Source organism: Pinus tabuliformis, chromosome 5_1 (assembly GCF_031772625.1).
Source record: "Pinus tabuliformis cultivar Carrire ecotype Pingquan chromosome 5_1, CPIR1, whole genome shotgun sequence".
Taxonomy (NCBI): Eukaryota; Viridiplantae; Streptophyta; class Pinopsida; order Pinales; family Pinaceae; genus Pinus; species Pinus tabuliformis.
In genome coordinates, this window is record NC_142305.1 from 958,758,925 (window position 1) to 958,780,321 (window position 21,397).

Consider the following 21,397-nt stretch of genomic DNA (forward strand, 5'->3'; position numbering starts at 1 on the left):
GAGGGCATGGTTGATTGTCGAGGTAGCATATGTTCCACCACTATGTTCACACTTGGGGAGGTGACCGAGAGGGAGTTACATGGTGCTTTTTCAGTTGGACAACTTGAGGCATTAGGGGAGCATGAGGTGCAGAGGATAGTGGTCCTTGTTGGCAGGATGATGCCTAGGCTTCTTGCAGTACCTGAGCACATCATTAGGAGCTGGGGTAGCAGATCTCGTTGTGTGATTTGGTAGGCACAAAACAACTGGATATTTGCAACACGGGTTCTTGATGCTTAGTGCCTACCTATTGGATACCTATAGGAGGCAAAGACAGGGCAAAAAGGGGTCCCAACAACAAGCAACATATCACGCAATAGACAGAGAGGATTGGGGTTTGTGGACCTCAAGTATGGTTATGGGATCCAGGGCTCCAATGGATTGGTGGGATACTCCATTCCTTAGTGAGCATGGTCAGGATAACAAGTGGACTGATTCATTCACAGGCGGGTACATGGGTGATCACCGAAGTCCTCACTATAAGACAAGGTAGATTGTTGCTCTGGATTTGGCCTAGCCATGGAGTGATAAGCGCTGGCACTATTGAGTCACTTTGGCAAGATTGGCCTAGCCTCGATCATCGCGTAGATTATGGCCGAGAGTTATGGGAGAGGAGGTTCTGGTACGAGCATGCTAGGCAGTCATTCATGACACGATGTCAGCAGGATAGGTTCGTTCTGCGATGGGCAGAGGATTCTAGCATAACAGGGTTGAGTAGTTCAATTATTCGTAGAGGTGAGCTGGTTTCTAAATGGGAGGGTCATGCAAATCTCCCATTTGGTTTTAGTGATATATTGATGGTGTGGGGAACTTCACCGGTGTGGCAGGGTGATCAACAGGAGGAGATCAGGGGAGGCCCGGGTAGAGGAGGGTTCAATTTCACCAGGATTGGATTGCATCTTTAGGAGTTTACTCTTGTAGTGCATGAGATGGACTATTCGGTAGAGCAACTTCATGAGGATTTGGGAAGAGTTTTACATTGTCAGGATGCTCTACTGATTGGTGATAGACACAGGGGTTCTAATGCCCATATCAGGAAGGATAGTGAGTGGAGCAAGGGGGGCTTCATGTTGATCAGGTTGGCTTGGGATCCTGGTATCGAGGGACTCCTTCACTATAGGATAGTACAACGACCAAGGACGATCTAATGGCACATTTGAGACCTTGGTGGAGCTTGTAGTGATAGTGGGGGTCCATAGTCAGAGAGGGTGTTTGTTCAGGCATTGCTTGAAGGCAAGCGATGTTTGGTGCATTGGAAGAACTTGCCAGATGAGGATGCCACCTAGGAGGGTGAGCATATTTTGGAGCACCTAGCTTTAAGGTTGCTTGAGGGCAAGCAACATTTGGAAGGGGAGGACTGTCCTGTCCCTTTCAAATACCTTAATAACTAATGTTCCACCAAGACTCCGGGACGGGGAGATGCAGGTGCGGGGAGACGCACAAAGGGGACGTGTAGGAGTACCCTCAAATTTAGGGAAATTACGGGGGGACGGGGGGATGTCGGGGTATATAATTTTTTTTCCTTTTTAATATATATATCAAATTCATATTCTATAATGAAAGCATAAATTCAATAATACATACATATTTGAATTAAATAATGAAATACACTGATGCATACTCATCATCCTTACTAATACATACATGATTCATACATGATCCAATAATGAAATACTCTGATCCATATTCATTTTTCATTATTCACCATTCTAGAATCTACATTGATTTAAAAATTAAATTCATCATTCTAGATTCTAAATTGATTTAAAATTTAAATTCATCATTCATCATTCTAGAATCTAATTAGTACTAAGAAAAATAGACTATAATAGACACTGAAATCTAAAGTCTAGAATAGTAAATTTATATAGCTAAAACTCAAAAACAATGGAGTGATGAGTCTAAAAGTCACTCTAAAATACATAAAGGGCTTGGTGCTCTTAATTAAATACTAATTCCATACCCCCTTGTACATGACAAAATGCAATGGAAACATTGCAATCCATCGAACCCTGAATTCCTAAAAAACTGTCAAGTCAGCTGGATTTTGAGTGAGATCTAAAATTCTACTTTCTCCATATGAGATCCAATGAGGTCGGAACCACTCTCAAACATCCTGAGCCATTTCATGGTAATGTTAAAAATTTAAGTAAAAGGATGAAAATGAAAAATAAAGGAGAATGTCACTTCTACTTTAAGAATTTAACATTACCATGAATTGCAGAGCATTAGTAGGGAAATGTGGTCAAATACTAGGTTTTCCCTATCATAAATCATTGTTTACAAGCAAATTTAAGGGGGGATGCATAGCCCATTTTGAGGGGCGTCCCCCTTTTGGGGAGTCGTGTCCCCCACACTGGGGAAATGTCCCCCCTTGCGTCTCCCCACGTCTCCCCAAAAGGGGGACGCAGGGAAATGTTTCCCCAGACGTCCCCCAATCCCAGGTGCGTGGGGTACGAGGGGTGCACACACCTGACCCTGGGGGGGACGCGTCCCCGTGGAACACTGTTAATAACAGGGTGCTGCTACACAATTTTGCACATTTTTGACTAAGGAAGAGGGCCCCACACATTCGATTAAGGGACTTAGGGGCTAGATCGACTTTATTTAGTTGCTAGTGGAATGTGGGGGCCACCCACATAGGAGTTCGAATTAGCCATTCGATATGCTTGGAGGGAAAATCGACTGGGTGGATGGAAGGGCCCACATGAGGCTAAGGGGGCCCAAGGAGCTATAAAGAGAGGTCAATTCTCATTTTGTTTTCATTCTGAATATTTCAAAAACAAACTCACTCTTGTACGCTTTGTTGCTTAGCGAGTCTACCAACTTTTTAGCCATGAGTCTTCTGCCAGGAAGATTCAACCTCTACTTCGGGGGACCATTCGTGCCTGCCCTAGGGAGGCTATTCCATAGAGATTGCAGGAGTTTCAAGCAACGATTCACAGCTCAGCCAGCCACGCAGAGGAAGGGACTGCGTGTTTTCTGGGCAGCCAGAAATACGCAGAGGTTGATTTAGCCACCCAAGAGGTTGAAAATCCAAAGTCAAAAGCAAAGAAATTCTCTTCTGTGTTTTTCTGGGTTTTGTGCAAGGAGTCTAAGGCTTAAAGGGCAAAATTTATTGGGCAGGTTTTGGGCACTTTCCAACAGGCCGAAAGTCGGCAGATGTAGCTGGAGAGCAGCTCCCAAGAGGCCGAAAAACCAAATTCAAAATCAGGGAAATTCCCTTCTGGGTTTTTTTTCTGGGTTTTGTCCTAGTAGTCTAAGGCTAAAAGGGCATAATTTTCTTGGCAGTTTTTGGGCACTTTCCAGCAGGCCGAAAGTCAGCAGATATAACTGGAGAGCAGCTCCAGAGAGGCCGAAAATCCAAAGTCAAAATCAGAGAAATTTCCTTCTGGGTTTTTGAGGTTTTGTCCAAGGAGTCCAAGGCTAAAAGGGCAGAATTTTCTGGGCAATTTTTAGGCACTTTCTAGCAGGTTGAAGTTAGTAGATTAGAAGTTCACTGGGACAACGCAGAGCATAGTAGAGAATCAACTGAACAACCATCTTTTCAGCTATTCTACCACCTGGGTTTGGTCTTGCTTGTCCTTCAGACAAGCCTAGGTGCACTACTCCATTGATATATTGTACTCATGCTCTCATATTTCATAATATATGGCTCAGTAGTTGTAGTATTACAGTGTTTCATGGGTGTTTAAGAAACATTTTTAATTTTCCACCGTTGTAGTGTTTGTTTAGTTGGTTTATCATTTAAATTCCTGTTTAGGAACATTACAGGCTGACACATATTTGTGCAATTGCTTATTGAAAACATGGTTCATACAAGATTGGAAGGTAGCATGCACGTTGGTCAACTCTCTGGGTTGATTTGGGGTAGCATTGGATGTGCTCTAAGCATCAAATTTTGTAGGGAGGCTTGGGCACAGGTATTCCAAAGAACCCAAAAATCTTTTAGGGAAATTCCACCCAGAAGTGATTTTATTAAAATAATTAATATTTTTAATGGGGTTTGTAAGTCTAAACTTAGAAAAATTAAAATATTAATGGGTATTAATCTAACAAGGGGTGGAACTTCTAGAAAAAGACACAGATTAAGCCAAAACGATTTGAGCCTTTGATTAAGATGTAATCTGGGTCGTTGGTTGTCCAACATGAAGATATAAGAAGTGGCTTGAGAGTCATTTGGAAAACACACAGAGAGATTGAGAAAATCGATTTTCTGAAGTGAGACGTTCTCAGGAGGAAAATCGATTGAGGAGATCTTGCAGCATAGGGGCAGTGAGAATCCGGAAGAAGAAATATCTAAAGAGTATGAGGCAAAGAGAGAACAGAAAGACGTCCAGAGGAAGGCTGACGCTGGCCCATGCAGTGTTGACACAGATGGACCGTAGTCCTTAAGGGGAAGTCGAGTTCCTACTGAGGGAAGTCGAAATTCTATTGCCAGAAGCAAGGGTGTGAGTTTGGGAGGCAAAAATTTGATTTCTCAGCCAGCTGAGGATCAAGAGAGGCAACATAATAACTAGGAGGGGTGACGCACAAATTGCCTAGGGTGACACAATTCTGCGCAAAGGCCACATAGAGGGTGACGCAGAGCCTCCAGAGCATCAGGATCAGTTACTGATTCTCTAGTGACAATGTGAGATCATTTCACTAGTCTTTTGTTCAGTTTTCTCTCTGTATGGGATTGCTAGTTCATCATCCTAGAATTGTACTAAGAATTTCTCCTGCATAATACTAAACCCTCAGACCTATTGCACTGGTTTTCCTGAATTGGGTTTTTCTGGGGACTTTTTGTCCAAAAATAAATGTCTTATTTGTTATATTTTTCTTTCTTGCTCAGTATTTTGTTTCCGCATATATGTAAATTAAGTGAAGGTTGCAGATGTATTTTCTTCGATATTTACCGTAGAACATAGTAAATAACTTGCATGATTTAAACAAGTAGGAGAAGTAACATTAGTTTGTTGCAGTAGGGATTCTGGCTTAGGAATTTTCACATGGTATCAGAGCTAGTGCAGGTGAGACAAGAAGAGCAGAACTAGAAACCCCAGCGTTGAGCAGAAGGGGAAATCGAAAAGCTGCAAGAGGTGGCAAGTCGAAACGCCAGAGGGTTTGCGCAGTTCTAGCCAGAGGGCCAAAAGCTCGAGGTAGTTTCTCTTCGAGTGAGTTGACAGAGAGAGAGTTTCTAGTTCGAATTTTTTGCAATAGAAGAGGGAGCAACGCCAAGCCTCAGCGTGACGAGAGGTTGGTGGACACATATTTTTCGGTAGGTAGCTTTGCCGGGCTGAAAAGACGTCAGAAGAAAGAAGCAGCAGAGCATAGTGAGGGAATACTATCTTAGTGATTTCTTGCCGAGTAAATCAACATTTCTCAATTGCAGAGTAGTAGAGGAGCAACATCTTACGAGCTCCATCACAGAGTTCATAAGTCAGCGTAGGAGCTATGTAGTAGGGAGAAAGGGGGAGCTGTTCGACAGTTTTTGGACGAGATGGCAACAGGTGGCTTGAGGGATTAGGACAGGTTAGACGGGGCTTCCAACTATGCCTTTTGGAAGGCAAGGATGACTTTCCAACTAGATGAGCATGCCCTCAAGATGTATGTTAATAATGTGGTAGTTGTCCCGGTGGATGCAGATTTGCTGAAAAAGTACAGAGTTGAGATGGCTAAGGCGAAGAGGATGATCTTGGATGGAGTCAAGGATCATGTGGTGTGCCACGTTGCAAGCAAAGGGACCGCGAAGGAGATGTGGGATGCTGTGGCCCCATTGTATCAGGGATCTTCTGAGCAGTGGAAGATGTACTTATAGTAGAAGCTGAGATTTGCTCATGCAGAAGGAGGAGCGAGTGGATCCATTCCTCACAAAACTGAAGGAAACCCGTGATGAGCTGTCAGCGGCGGGTTATACACCCCAAGGCTCGAAGTTAGTGAGACTGGATCTAAATTCTATCTCAGATGATTGGCAGATCTTTGTCCAAAGTATCTTGGGCATAGCAACATTGCCAAATTGGGATGAGATGTGGGCATCTTTGAAACAAGAAGAGTTGAGGAGAGACCTGCTCAAGGTTAAACTTGATGGAGCAACAACAATAGTGGGTCGAAGCCTAAAGCAGAAGAAGAGGATAATGCAACCCTTGCATGGAAGGGACAACATGGGCAACAGAGACATAAGAAGGACGTCTCCAAGGTGAAGTGCTTTAGATGTGGCGAGATGGGCCACTATGCATCCCAATGTCCTTTGAAGAAAAAGACAAGGATGAGAGGCATGATCCTAAGGTTGCAGCCACGAAGATTGATGAGGAGGAGTTCACCATGACATTTGAGATACCTCCAGGAGGGAGGTGGGCTGATTTGGAGCTGTAGTTAGGAGGACTGCAGATGGGCAGGATCCTTGAGGAGACCACTTCTTGGATCATCACCTTGCTACGAGAGCCCATTATCAGGAGTAGCGGGATGGTGGTGTTTCAGTTGGTGCCATGTTGTGTTGATTCGACAGATGCAGTGACTAGGAGAGCCAAAGACTGAGTAGCGCAACATAGAGAGGTAGCAGTGCGAGGAGGCACAATGCTGAGTTTCAGCAGCGCAGTGGCTTCAAAGGCAACATGGCACTAGCAGCAGTCCGAATTTCAGCATTGAGGAGTATCCACTGGATACTTGTCCAATTTTGGGTGTTTTCAGTTGCTTCTCTCAGCAACTGAGTTGTAGTACGGATGCAATGTTAGCAGTGGCAGTGCTAGCAACATAGCAGATGCAACATTTGAAAGGGAGTTGCAGTATGAATGTAGCATTGACAGTGGTAGTGTCAAAGGCAACAATACAGTAGCAGCAATAACGCAGTAGTTGATGGACAACATGTCAGGCATTAGCAGCGGGAAGATGATGCTTGAGAGTCAGAGCAATATACAAAGAGGCAGTGTATTGCTAGAGCACATTCCTCGCTAAGAGGGAGTGTTGATTTGGGGTAGCATCAGATGTGCTCTAAGCCTCAAATTTTGTAGGGAGGCTTGGACACAGGTAGTCCAAAGAACCAAGAAAGTGTTTTGGGAAATTCGACCCAGAAGTGATTTTATTAAAATAATTAATATTTTTAATGGGGTTCCTAAGTCTAAACTTAGGAAAATTAAAATATTAATGGGTATTAATCTAATTAGGGGTGAAACTTCTAGAAAAAGCTATGGATCAAGCCAAAACGATTTGAGCCTTTGATTAAGATGTAATCTAGGTTGTTGGTTGTCCAACAAGAAGATAGAAGAAGGGGCTTGAGGGTCATTTGGAAAACAAACAGAGATTGAGAAAATCGATTTTTTGAAGTGAGAAGTTCTTAGGAGGAAAATCAATTGAAAAGATCTTGCAGCAGAGGGGCAGTGAGAATCTAGAAGAAGGTTTTTCCGGAGAGTACGAGGCAGAGAGAGAACAAAAAGAAGTCTAGAGGAAGGTTGATGCTCGCCCACGTAGTGCTGACGCAGAGGCAGCACAATCCTTGAGGGGAAGTCGAGTTCCTGCTGAGGGAAGTCGAAATTCAGTTGTCGGAAGCCAGGGTGAGTCTGGGAGGCAGAAAGTCGATTTCTCAACTAGCAAAGGATCAAGAGGAGAGGCAGCGTAATACCCAGGAGGGGTGGCACAAAAACTGCCTAGGGTGACGCAGTTCTGCGCAAAGGCCACACAGAGGGTGACGCAGAGCCTCCATAGCATCATGAGTAGTCACTGATTCTCTAGTGACAGGGTGAGATCATTTCACCAGTCTTTTGTTCAGTATTTTTTCTGTATCGAATTGCTAGTTCAACATCCTAGAATTGTACTCATAATTTCTCCTGCATAATAATAAACCCTCAGCGTTGCTGCACCGATTTTCCTGCATTGGGTTTTTCCGGGGACTTTTGTTTCCAAAAAATAACTATGTCCTATGTGTTGTATTTTTCTTTCTTGCTCAGTATTTTGTTTCCGCATATATGTAAATTAAGTGAAGGCCGCAGATGTATTTTCTTCGATATTTTCCGTAGAACACGGTAAATAACTTGCATGATTTAAATAAGTAGGAGAAGTAACATCAGTTTGCTACAGTAGGGGTTATAGCTTAGGATTTTTCACACAAAGTCCTCATAAGGGGTCACGTTCGCATGCCCCAAATTAGTTAAGCCATGGTACCACCAATTATGTGCTTCTCCTTCTAGGTGTAGACTGACCAATTTAATAGCATTAACTTCATTTACTTGGTTCAACTGAAAATAGATGTCAAGCTTCTAGATCCATGGCCTCATTGTGCATCTAGTATAGCCATCAAAGTTTGGGAGGGTCAACCTTCCAACAATACACTGCAATTCCATGTTTTATGTGGGTGCTCCCCTAAACCCTTTTTTTATTGCTGCCACTCTTCAATAGACAAAAATCTTTGATGCTAATTGCATCCTGAAAGCCATCTCCCATTTACTGATATACCCGAAAATTATCTCTCAATTGCATGTTTTCTTGATTCTGCTGGTTATGCTGGACTAGCACACAAAAATTTAGGCTTAGTGGGTCGAGATATCCCACTATAGATATAGGGTTGACTTTTGGGATTTGTTATGACAATATTTTGAGATGTTCCTACCCATTCACCAACATATGATTCTCCATTGTTGCTTTTGTTATGGTTTTGCTGTCTCATTTCTTCAACCATTTCTTTTTGGGCCTTTGCTAAATCATTCAGAGCTTTTAGAGGGCCTTGAAATGCTGCTTCTTCCTTATCTGAACCTCCCATGTTGACCCCTTCTGATGTAGTAATGATTTCTTCTCTGTGAAATGGAGAGTCTGGTTTCAGATCAATTTGTAGTTGTTTTTCTTTGCTCCTGTATCTCTGTCTTCTATATGTCATGTTTTGAAAATTTTCCGAGGTCATATGTATTGATACCACAACTGGTTAAGACCATGCCTTGATACCACTATAGTGTATCATGCTGATTTAATGCAACTAGAACAAAATTTTTTCACTGAGAAATTTCTTCGAACAATTGGTGTGCCAAAACAAGCGACCAAATTTTTCTTTGAAGAGTTTATACAAACATTTTGTAGACATACATTATATAAAACACTTTGTTAACCAAATAGAGAACACCTTTTGCAAGAGATGCAGATGGGTACAATCCCAATTTTATTGATCAGATCTGAGAGTTTACAAGGAATTTCAATAAGAACTTGAGAAATTAACTTCCAACAAGGCAACAAGTCAATTCGGGCCTCAAAAAGGTATGTTCAGTACCAATCTTGAATCCAAGAGAACTTGTCCTGGCAACAACAACTTCAATCTAGTTCAATAACAACCTTTGATATGAACAACCTCCAAGAAAATACACCAATTCGATCCACAAAGGATAGTCTTGGCTTCAATGAAGAAGGAAACTCGACCTTAAGACAATTTCCACTGAACTCCTAAATAATGCCAAAATTACAATCCACAGGGATAGATAAATTTGTCCCCTTTTTGCAAAGAACCAATCGAGATCACAAAATATTCCGAAGACAATCTCTGGACAATATCTCAAGCTACAAGAAGATTAGCAACTCATCCCACAGATGGAAAAGTCTGATTGTTGGTAAATTGAGAATTCGACATTCTATAAATATGATCAGCTGAACTTGGTGTTATATAAAACTAAATAGTCTGTAGTTAGTAAGTAATTAGGAAAAGGGCATGATCATTCACCAATAGGCACCCAGGGCTGTATTTAAGCCAGGGCCTCCCATAGTTTTAAATATTATTCATTCAATCAATTAATATATATCTATTTTTGAGTTTAAATGCTCCATTTGGTATCAAAGCCAATGATCCTCGGTCACATCAATTGCTGCATCGCTCACGTTCCTGTCACCATTCTTCCGTTGTGTTATGTTGTCCAATTCACCACCCAGCCACCATTGTTCCTTTCCACACTAGCTGACATGCCCTTTCACACTGATTGTTGCAAGACCCTGTGACACCTGTCAACTGCTACACCCGATTCGGCTCCGTCCCATACACACTGATTCCACCAATTTGCTTCACTGTCACCATTCCGCTTCGCTGTCCCTGGTCGCTTGACCCACGTTCCTGTCACCATTCTTCCGTTGTGTTATTTTGTCCAATTCACCACCCAACCACCGCTATTCCTTTCCACACTCGCTGCCACACCCTTTCACGCTGATTGTTGCAAGACCCTACGACACCTGTCAACTGCTACACCTGATTCGGCTCTGTCCCATACACACCGATTCCATCAATTCGCTTCACTGTGACCATTTCGCTCGTTACCATTCCGATTCGTTGTCCCTGGTCGCTTGAAGCTATTTATCACCCACCAATTCCCCACGTCTTTCCATCGACTCATCCGCTTCTTCCATTGTCGTTGTCATTTCCATCGTCTGTTCAGGTTTATATATGTATTGAGATCTATATTATATATAAACATCGTATTATATAATCAACATTATAATTAATTATATAGTTAATTAATATAATATAATTATATAATATTATTTATTAAAAAATTATTTGATAAAAAAATTTATTTAAAAAAATTAGAGTCAGGTTGAGAAAAAAGGTTAAATTGGATAAATATACGCCACCACATACCCGATGAATGTCGGCGTCAATGTGAATGGTCGATTTTAGTAAAGAATTGATTGATCTTGAGAATAAGGTGACCGTGCATTCCAATGAAATCAAGGAGCTCCAGGATACAACAAAGAGAATAGAAAGTCAACTTGAGCATAACCATAATGAATTTGAAAAGGATCATGCAATCCTTTCAAATACGGTGAATTTAAATCATATAGTCAAGCAATGGTGATGTTGACCTGTATTTTTGACAAGTTGAAGATTACATCCGATCAAATACCCAGAATAATGAAGCTACTCAACGTCTCAATTCTCCGGATTCGTCAAACTCGTCAGAATCACATGAGAAAACCAAGTCTCCAAAAACATCGTCCATACACCATCAACAAAACAGTAACATGAATTTTCAAAATATGCAGCTCTAGAATCAGTTCTCAAATATGCTGCTTGCGAATGAATACCCTCTCTTTACTCCTACATTCCAACATATCAACGAAGAGCAAAACTTGAACTCTCCAAATTTGATGGTAATGAGAAGAGAGGTGCTGCATGGTTCAATAAAGCAGAAAAATATTTCGAGATTTACAGTATTGACAATGATGACGAAAAGATTAGGCATGCATCCATGCAAATGGAAGGGAAAGCATATAATTGGTATATGTGGTGGAAAAAGACGACACTTGCTATCAGTTGGAGGAAATTCAAAAAGGCATTCTTTAAAAGCTTCCAACGTGTCAAGGAATAAGAGTTCTTCCCGACACTCATCGGACTGCAACAAAAAGGAGATGTGGACGAATACACTTGAGAATGGGAAACGTTAGCTACACAAGTACCTGGATTATCAGAAACTCGTCTCATTCAGTCATACATCACAGGGCTTAAACCCCATATCTAGGCTGAGCTTGAGCTTCATGACATCACTTCTATAGAAGTAGCAAGACAAAAGGAAAAAGTTGCTGAAAAGAAGCACGAAAAGATGTAGTGGCCAAAAGTTGAAAGAGTATATTCGAGACGAAGATTTTCCCAAGCCACGAACATGGATAACACAAAATATGTTCCACCACATCTTCATGAAGGAGAAAAAACTAACTTGGAAATGCAAAGAATGAAAGAGGGCAAGTGCAAACATTGTGGCAAAAAATGAGACCCTAAACATAGGTTTGCTAAAGGAAAAGAGACCAGGAACCTGTATCAATGTGAAGCAACTAATTCTTCAGACAATGAAGAATTAGATGGAGAAGAGATTGGAGATTCTCTAGAACTAGATAACGAGAATATTCCGCAGGTTTCATTATCGACCATGACAGGTATATCACAACCCTAGACATTAAAGTTAAAAGGACATATCAAGAAGAGCAACGCAATGGTTTTGATCGATACCACTAGCACCCACAACATTTTGGACTCAGCTATGGCTAAAAGACCCAACATTTTCACATTTTCCATGCCCAACATGAAAGTTATGGTGGCTGGCAGTAATAAAATTGAAAAGGTATGGAAATGCCATGAAGTCAAATTACAAATTCCAGAATATAATCTAGAGTCTCCGTTCTACACTGTACCATTAGGAGGAGTGGATGTGGTCCTATGTATCCAATGGCTTCAAGCCATAGGTACTTACTCTACCAACCATCAAAAGAAATTTATAAAATTTAAATGGGAAGGGCAGAAATACAAGTTATATGGGTTCCAACCCTCTGAGAATCAAATTGTATCATCATCCTAGATGATGAAAATGATTTGGGAAGGAGCACCAACTTATTAAGTACAATGTCATCAATTAGAATTGTTAACTTCAAATCTGGTCAACGAAGAAGCACTGGAAGTCCAAGAGCTAATTCCAAGATCTTCCAATGAAAAAGTATTCCAAGATCTTCCAATGAAGTTTCCTCCTAAAAGAGAAATCGAGCATAGTACCAAAGTCAAATTAGGATCAAATCCCATCAACATCAAATCGTATCGATATCCACATCATCAAAAAATCGAAATTGAAAGATTAGTCCACGATCTTCTAAAATGTGGCATTATCACAAAAAGCAAAAGTTTGTATGCTGCTCCCGTTGTATTAGTTCGAAAGAAAGATGGGTCGTTCAGATTATGCGTTGATTATCAAGGACTAAACAAAATAACAATTAAAAGCAAGTTTCCAATCCCTTTTATCGATGAAATGTTGGATGAACTACATGGAGCTAAATATTTCTCAAAACTAGACTTAAGGTCAGGGTATTACCAAATTAGAATAAGGTTGGAAGACATAGCAAAAACTGCATTCCGAACACATGAAGTTCATTACAAATTTAAAGTAATTCCTTTCGGGTTAACCAGCAACAACATTCCAAGCTACTATGAACGAGCTATTTTGTCCATATCTAAGGAAGTTTGTGTTAGTGTTCTTTGATGACATTCTAATTTATAGTAAAACATGGAAGGAGCACCTACAACATTTGGAGCAAGTTCTTACTGTATTAGAAGAGCATCAATTCTATGCCAAGAAGTCCAAATGCACTTTTGGGAAGGAAGAAGTAGAGTATCTCAGACATATAATATCCAAGGAAGGAGTAAAAGTAGATCCTAATAAGATCAAGGCTATAAAGGAATGGCCCAAACTAGTTAATATCTCCAAGCTAAGAGGATTCTTAGGATTGACCAGGTATTATCAAATATTTATTAAAAACTATGCCATATAACCGCACCTCTAACGAACCTTGTAAAGAAGAACTCATTTCGATGGAATGATGAAGAAAAAAAAGTGTTTTGAAAACTCGAAGGAAGTTATGTCTAATGCCCTTGTATTGGCAACTTCATACTTCTCAAAATCATTTGTAATTGAGTGTGATGCTTCGGGTTCTGGCATAGGATCAGTACTAATGCAGGATGGTCACCCAATTGCATTTGAATGCAGGAAGCTCAATAAGCGAGAAAAGGTCATAGATGAATGACTTACTTAACATAGTTGAATCCTAAAATATGATATCTAAGCAAGAATGTCTCAAGTCTACATACAAGAAGGAAATGCTTGCTATTATGCACGCATTAGCCAAATGGAGACAATATTTCTTGGGAAGTAAGTTCTTAAGATGAACAGATCATAATAGTCTTCAACACCTCCTCTAGCAGAAAACGCTATCTACAGAACAACAAAAATGGATAGAAAAAATTGCTACCTTCGACATCGATATATTACATAAGAAGGGGAAAGATAACGTAGTAGTTGATGCTCTGTCTAGGAAGGATGAAGAACCATCATCACTTGTAGTTTTGGTTGTTGTTCCCAAATGGCTTAATTTGGTTCGAAGTGAATATGCAAAAGATCCAGAAACAAGTGCTATAATCAATAACCTTCCTTAGAATTCAAAATTTGAATGGAAGAATGATATTCTATGGTACAAGGGAAGAATTTATTTGAATTCAAATTCCAAATTTAAAGCCAAGATTCTCAAGGAGTCACATGTTCCATTGTCAGCCTGACATATAGGGTTCTTTATAACCTACTATAATGCATGCCAATCATTCTTTTGGAAGGGAATGAGTAACAATATTAGAAAATATGTAGCAATATGCGTTAAATGCCAAAGGAATAAAAATAAAAATATTATGACACCTGGATTACTTCATCCTTTAAATAACCCGAATCAGAAATGGGAAGAAATATCAATGGATTTTATCGAGGGTTTACCTGTGTCTAAGCGTAAGGATAAAATTCTTGTAGTAGTCAACAAACTCACCAAGTATGCTCACTTTATTGGAATGAGGAAATTAGACTCATCAAAATAAATCACACAGATTTTTTGCAAAAATGTTTACAAATTACATGGATTTCCCAACGTCATTGTGACCAATAGAGATGCCAAATTTAAGGGTAATTTTTGGAAGGAATTTTTCAATCATATAGGAACCTATCTCAACATGAGTTCAGCATACCATCCTCAAACAGATGGCCAAATAGAGGTTGTCAATAAATGTTTAGAATCCTACCTACATTGTTATGCCACAGACAAACAAAATAAGTGGGTTTAGTGGTTACATCTCGCTGGATGGTGGTACAATTCTGCTTACCACACGTCAGCGAAAATGACTCCATTTCAAGCTCTGTACAATTACGAACCTCCAAAATGGAAGGACCTTGCTATCATCGAGACAAAACTTCTAGCTGTTAAAAACCATTTAGAAGAAACCCAAAAAGTTGTCCAAACTCTAAAAGAAAATCTAAATAATGCAAGAAATCGTATGAAGCAACACGCTGACCGAAACAAAACCGAGAGAGAATTTGAAGTTGGAGAATGGGTATTTGTTAAACTTTAGCCTTACAAGCAGTTGCCGCTAAAACAAAAGGGAAAAAAATTGGCACCAAGGTTTTATGGACCGTACCAGATCAACAAAAAGATCAGCGAAGTAGCATACAATTTAAGCCTTCCTAATAAAAGTTGTGTTCACAACGTTTTCCATGTACCCTACCTTAAAAAGGCACTTTGCGAACATCAATCAACACAAACAACACTTCCGACCTTAGATGACGAAGGAAGGGTCATTCTAGAACTAGAAGGAATCATCTCCATTAGGGAAAAGAGGCTGCGATCACGAGTAATCAAAGAATACCTGATCAAATGGAAGGACTTACCAGAAGAAGAAGCTTCTTGGGAGATAGAAGCATTGCGTCAACAACACCTGTCGTTACGTATGCTTTGAGGACACAACATCTTTTCAAGGGAAAGGCAATGTTGTATAAGATTAAATAGTCTGTAGTTAGTAAGTGATTAGGAAAATGGAATGATCTTTGTTCACCAAGAGGCACCTAGGGCTGTATTTAAGCCAGGGCCTCCCATAGTTGTAAATATCATTCATTCGATCAATTAATATATATCTATTTCTAAGTTTAAATGCTCCACTTGGCCCTTTCAATTATGAGAAACTTGGCCTCAAAGAGACAATAAATTCTTAAGAATTCAGCTTTTCTTTCAGTGTAAGAAGATCTGGAATAACCCTCTGTACTCTGATTATCAAGCTGAGCGAATGGCACTAGAAAACCTAACTTGGCCTCTAGAAATATGTGTATTTTCCTTGCACAAATCGACCTCCCTGTGCTGGACAATTTCAGCCTTGGTGAGGGACAATTTAGCCTTCAGAATTCAGCCTGCTTTGTGGAGTGAATTCACCCTCTTTGGGAGAAACCAACTGGGCCTCTTGGAGTGACAATTCGGCCCACAATCAAAAGGATCCCCTGCTATCCATTGTGAGAATTATTATACAATCTTAACCTGAACTCGGCCTCCTAAAGGAATGCTAATGTCTAGAACAACTTAGCCTCCTAAAGGAAATAGACTCCTGCAAAAATGAATTTTCTCCAATTCACTTGCAAGAAGATTAGTAATAAATCTGACCATATATACAATTCCAACTAGGGTGGCAAAAGAGTGTACTGAAATTGGATATAGGCTAGTTAGAGTGGCAATGGAATCCACCGGAAGTAGTTGTTATGTAAAAATTAATTAGTTTTAGGTTATTATTTGTTTATTATTTAATTTTAGATTAAATTAGACGAAAGGGCACGATCATAAGATCATGCCCTTTCCCCAAAGGGTGCCGATGGCGATATATAAGCCAGGAACCCCATTGTAATCATCTATCATCTGTCTATTCATTATTAATAAAATATTTATATATATATATTTTCTGTAAATCAGAAGTTTTTCACTTCACTAGTGTGTGAGGATCTCGCTTGAACACCTTTGTCTGAAACTCGTTTGAGCTCCACTCTAATGGCAATGAGAAATGACAAGATAGAATGATGAGAAATGATCTCCAATCTCCTTTTATAAGATTTCATTGAGTTTTCTCCAAGCTTCTAGAACTCCTTTTAATATTATTTTATTGATGAAGTCACTTTTTTCCTCTAAGTGACTTTTTGCCCCTTTTTTAATAAAATAATTTTTCCCCCCTTTTATTAATCATAATTTACCCCTTTTAATATATAATAGCATCAAAATTGGGCAAATCTCTTTTGGTCCCTTTGATAATTTTCCTTGTCGCTAGCGTAAAGGAGACAATTAGGCTGAGCAGATATAATAGCTCCAAGCTCAAGAAAAGGGGGACATTACATTTTGCACATGATGGTTTTGCCCATGGTATTGGGGGTTTATGAATGCTTCGACATGTATATAATGTACTCTAACATTGTATTGAAATATAATGAAAAATCAATCTGGTTTTCCCTGTTTTGGGTTCTAGGAGAAAAATCACTGTATATTTTCTGTCCTCGCTGTTATCTATATATATGTTTTAAAGATTTCGTTTGCATGTAATTTCTGTACAGTACTAAAACCTTTATCCATTGCTGTTGAAAATAAATAGCAAATATGAAAGAGAAACTGCTGCCAATCTGTGTTGAGAGAAGTCAATGCTTGACTTTCAGACTGTAATAGCAAATGTCTGAACAATAATACAGATCCTAGCATTTACATAAGGTCCTCTCTTCATAAGGTCAGTAAATATGGTTTTGTTGAACCTGTTGGCACCAACAAGCAACTAAATATCGACAACCAGCTTTGCAAACTGAAATTCAAAATGCAAATTAATGTCATTTGGTTCCTTCTGACAACCAGATTAGTTGGTAATGACTTCCACTTAGATCAAATTGTTTTGGCAGTCGTGTTAAGCCCCTTAGATGATGAAAGGAAACCATCTGGGCTCTGCACCTTCCAGGTTTTGGACCTGGTACTACTATGATTGTAGGCTTTTCCAAAAGTTGATTAGTTTCAAAAGCAAGCCATGGGATGTGCATGCATAATACATATGCAGTTAGGTTTTCCAGTTTTCATGAATCAATATATTAAATCGTGTGAACATGTAAATTCTTTATCGCATCCATTCATTTATCTGTTCTTTACACATTGTCTTGTAAACTATAAATATACTATCTTGAAAACTGAAAACTATGGATAGGTATCGTAACGTTTGCTGGGGAAAATTAGGCATGCATTATTGCAAGATGAATTAGTGTTCACGGGGAAAGTACAAAATGATTCATTTCAGAGAGCAAAAGAAAATGCAAATCTCTACCCTAAACTGATTATTTTTAATCTAAATAACTCTCCATCTCCTCTATAGATTTCTTGTCCATAGCCCTAAATTATATATATCTATTATTTTTCTATACATAAATCTAAAGAAGTTAACGATTTTCCATTCATTTTATCCAAGCAAATGTTTCAGGTATAATTTTTTGAATAATTTTTTTGTAATTTATTGCATCTTGTTGCAATCTAGTGTCAATATTATCTACATCCTTTATTAGAAGAAAACAGATTTCAGATTCCTATCAAGGACCATTTGATATTTATTTTCTCTCTCAGAAAATGATATTGTAAACAGCATACCATGTGTTAAAGTCAGTCATTGTCCCTCATAACAGGGCTTTCCCTAGTGGACACAATGTGTCTTGCTACTTTTATAGGGCCCTTGGGATTGTTTTGGTGATGATCAAAGTTTATGTTGTTGTGAAGCTACTTCAAATTAAATCAAGGTATATGGTTGATGACCATATTAACTAGAATAATGTAGGCGGCACCCTCAGTATTGACATGATGTTAGACCTTAATGATTGGATGCTGTGACGTTATCAGGAAGCAATATTAGTAGAATTGAGAAATATGAATGACGATGTCGATGATCACAAGAAAAATGGAGAGGCCATGAGAAATTCAGAGAATTTCCGGAAACAGTATGCAACTGTCGTTCATCAGCTCAGGGATACAAATGATCAGGTAATTCTATAGGAAAAACTGAAGCTATGTATTAGTGCCGCTGATTAGAAATGCAGCTTTTTGTTATTTTGTATGCCATTTTTCTTTTACTAAAACTATCATATTCAATAAAAGTAGTGGTTTTTTTTTGAAATTTCTCAGGTTACTTCAGCTCTTGTATACTTGAGGCAACGGAATACATACCAAGAAAACTCGATGCCTCCATGGCATCGTGCGATTCCACTTCCTTTGGCTGTTGGAGGTTCAAGTTCTATGGATCCAAGTGCTTCTGTCACATCGGATACAAGTCCACAGATTGGGGAGATCATTAATAATTCAGGGAGGAAAGCAAGAATGCTTGTAGATGCTGCAATCCAGGTACTATTTTAACATATCTTGGCCAACTGTTGACTTTCTTTAATGCAAATCATCACTGCAGTAAAATGGGCATAGAAATTCTTCTTGGATGCATGTGTGATCTTTCATTAAAATATTAGATTTTATAGTATGCAGTTATCGTGGTCTATGAATGCTGCTGAAATTTGGTTTTGTAACAGAATTATTGGAAAAATCTACATTCCTGAATGCCAGAGACACTGTCATTGGGTTCAGGTCTTAGATAAAATGTCCATGGAAATCTGGGTGTCCTTTTGTCTTTGTAGATATTTTCTACTGGATTGTCAAAATGCACCATGCACAAAATCAGCACTTTTATTAAAAAAGACCTTCATGCTGAAGCTATTTTACTCATTTTATCCAGGCAATGTCATCTTTGAAGGAAGCTGATGACGGGCTTGCAAAAATTGGTGGAACTTTAGATTCAATGACTTCTCTACATGCTTGTGTTGATTCTAGCAACACGGGAGTGAAATCAGGACATCAGGTTGATTCTAGCAGATGTGCTGATCAGGAAACATTAAGTTTCTGTGAGAATTCGACAGCCTCTTTTGCACCTGAATTGATAGCAGATAATGCTACTGATGTTCAGCAGAAAGGTACCTTGGATAGGAAGGAGGCACCGGTACTGTCTGAGCTCATCACGTCATGTGTTGCTGCCTTGCTCACAATTCAGGTACGTTTATCTGGGTTGCACTTGGTTTTAATGGTTGAAACTTTTGGAAATTCCTTTTTTTATGCTACATTTTTCTTTGTGAAATATAATTGCAAGGGAAGCATTGATCTTAAATTGGTGTACTTATCAATAAATTTTTGCATCCTGATTGTGGTGCAGACTTGTACAGAGAGACAGTATCCACCATCTGATGTGGCACAGATGCTGGACAGTGCAGTTACAAGTTTGCAACCCTACTCCAGCCATAATCTTATTATCTATAGAGAAATACAGCAATCCATGGGTGTTATTAAGAATCAAATTCTAGCACTGATACCAACTCACACAAGCATTTCTGTGGCGACAGAGATTCCTGCTGTGCCAAGAAAATAAAATTCATCTTTTGTTTTTATTTGATGAAGGATGCGTACAGAATCAGTGGGAAATACTACCCTCTTATGGGATCTGGATTCACCCTCGAGAAATAATTTAACAGTTGGGCATGCATGAATAAGTCCATATGCATTGTGGACAAAGCCAGTGGGTTGTGGCTGGGATCAATTTGCTGTTTCGTGTTGGCCAGTTGTTTTATGTATCATGCACGAAGGCATGAGTTCTGCCACATTGGCTCCTTTTGATGTTGGTAGTTTCCAACCAGCATGGCATGTTCTGTAGAAATTATTTGGTGCCAGTAAAAATTGTATCAATGTTTATTATATTATTGATATGTGAAGTCTGCCGAGGCATGTACAATGGATCAAACCAAGTTATACACAAGCTGTATCCATTTCCTTGTTTCTTTTTATTAAGCAAGTTTAAGTGTAAAGATTGTCATGGTCAGGGAAGTTGAGCATAGCACATTTTGCTGTGGAGGTCAAATATTGCAAGTCATCAAGATCAAAATCAGGTGGTCTACTGTTCAGAGTCAAAGGAATAGAGTTCGTTAGCCTTCTAAAAGGTGAACCAAACAGGTGTGTTGAGAGGGGCCATTTGATACTAGTGTCTCTCACGCATTGTGTTTAGATAAGTTATTACTTCATAAGCTCAACAGGTAATGTTGTGCACTTGCATATTTTTTAAAGGCACTCTTAAAAGAGTTGCCCTCATGCTTATTTTAATATTATTCAATGGAATAGTGGGTCAAAAGGCTATTAAACTCCTAAAGTATCAAAGTAAAACACAGGCTAAGCTGAGCGATGATTTCATTGCAAACGGCTGTGCTTCTTGGTGTATTCCCTGAATGTAATCTGTAAATGGAAATTAGAAAATGAGACTGATAGAGAGGCTTCATAGACTTCAATTATGAGTTTCAAATGTATATGCCATGTTAACATAAACATTGCAGTTCATTAAATGATTTCTATGAATTTTACTGAATGGTTGGTTGATCATACATTCTTAAACTATGGAGATACTTTGGACTTTCTGAAAGTGATTGTTATTATGATTGAAGTTATTCATTTATTTTGAGATGATGAATCAATAAAAATTGAGAACATTTTTCCAAATACGATGGAAAGAGGGGGTCAATCGCTGCAAAATAATGTGGTGCAAAGTTTTGCAGCGGCATTCCTCGATAATACTGATCATTTTCTGATATTTAATGGTTATTGGCTTGCATTCGTCCTGTAAAACTGTTCTCTGTTTGGCGGTTAACTCCTAGCTCCATGTTTAATTTTGATTAGTTGAAAAAGTTTCTTTTTGGCTTGCGGAGATTTTGACAAGTTTAAAAAGTTTTTTTTCAAGCTTCTAGATATAGATGTAGAGAATAAGCTTGTAAATGCTATTCTACAATCGTAGTAAATGATAATGATTACTAGCAATGTTTGTTTTTATTTTCAACCTTCATTATGCTATTTAATGATACTATAAATTTCTAAATTGTTGTAATTTTTTGAAATGGAAGGCATACTAAAAGCAGGGTTAACATTTGTTGCCCTGTCATGGATATCGAAAATGCAAACATAACTAATCTTAAAGAATCTTTTGTATAATAATTTG

General features: G+C 39.1%; 1 protein-coding gene across 1 annotated transcript in view; it reads left to right on the top strand.

The window, feature by feature from the left end:
* The window catches only part of LOC149167945 (protein ALWAYS EARLY 3-like), a 112,715-nt gene extending 92,155 nt beyond the window's left edge, over positions 1–20,560 (top strand). Inside the window, exons 9-12 of the mRNA XM_089433264.1 lie at positions 18,226–18,366; positions 18,508–18,723; positions 19,106–19,417; positions 19,577–20,560. Coding sequence (XP_089289390.1) covers positions 18,226–18,366; positions 18,508–18,723; positions 19,106–19,417; positions 19,577–19,789 — 882 coding nt within the window. The 3' untranslated portion in view covers positions 19,790–20,560. The remainder of the gene's footprint in view (positions 1–18,225; positions 18,367–18,507; positions 18,724–19,105; positions 19,418–19,576) is intronic.
* The last annotated feature ends 837 nt before the right edge of the window (positions 20,561–21,397 follow it).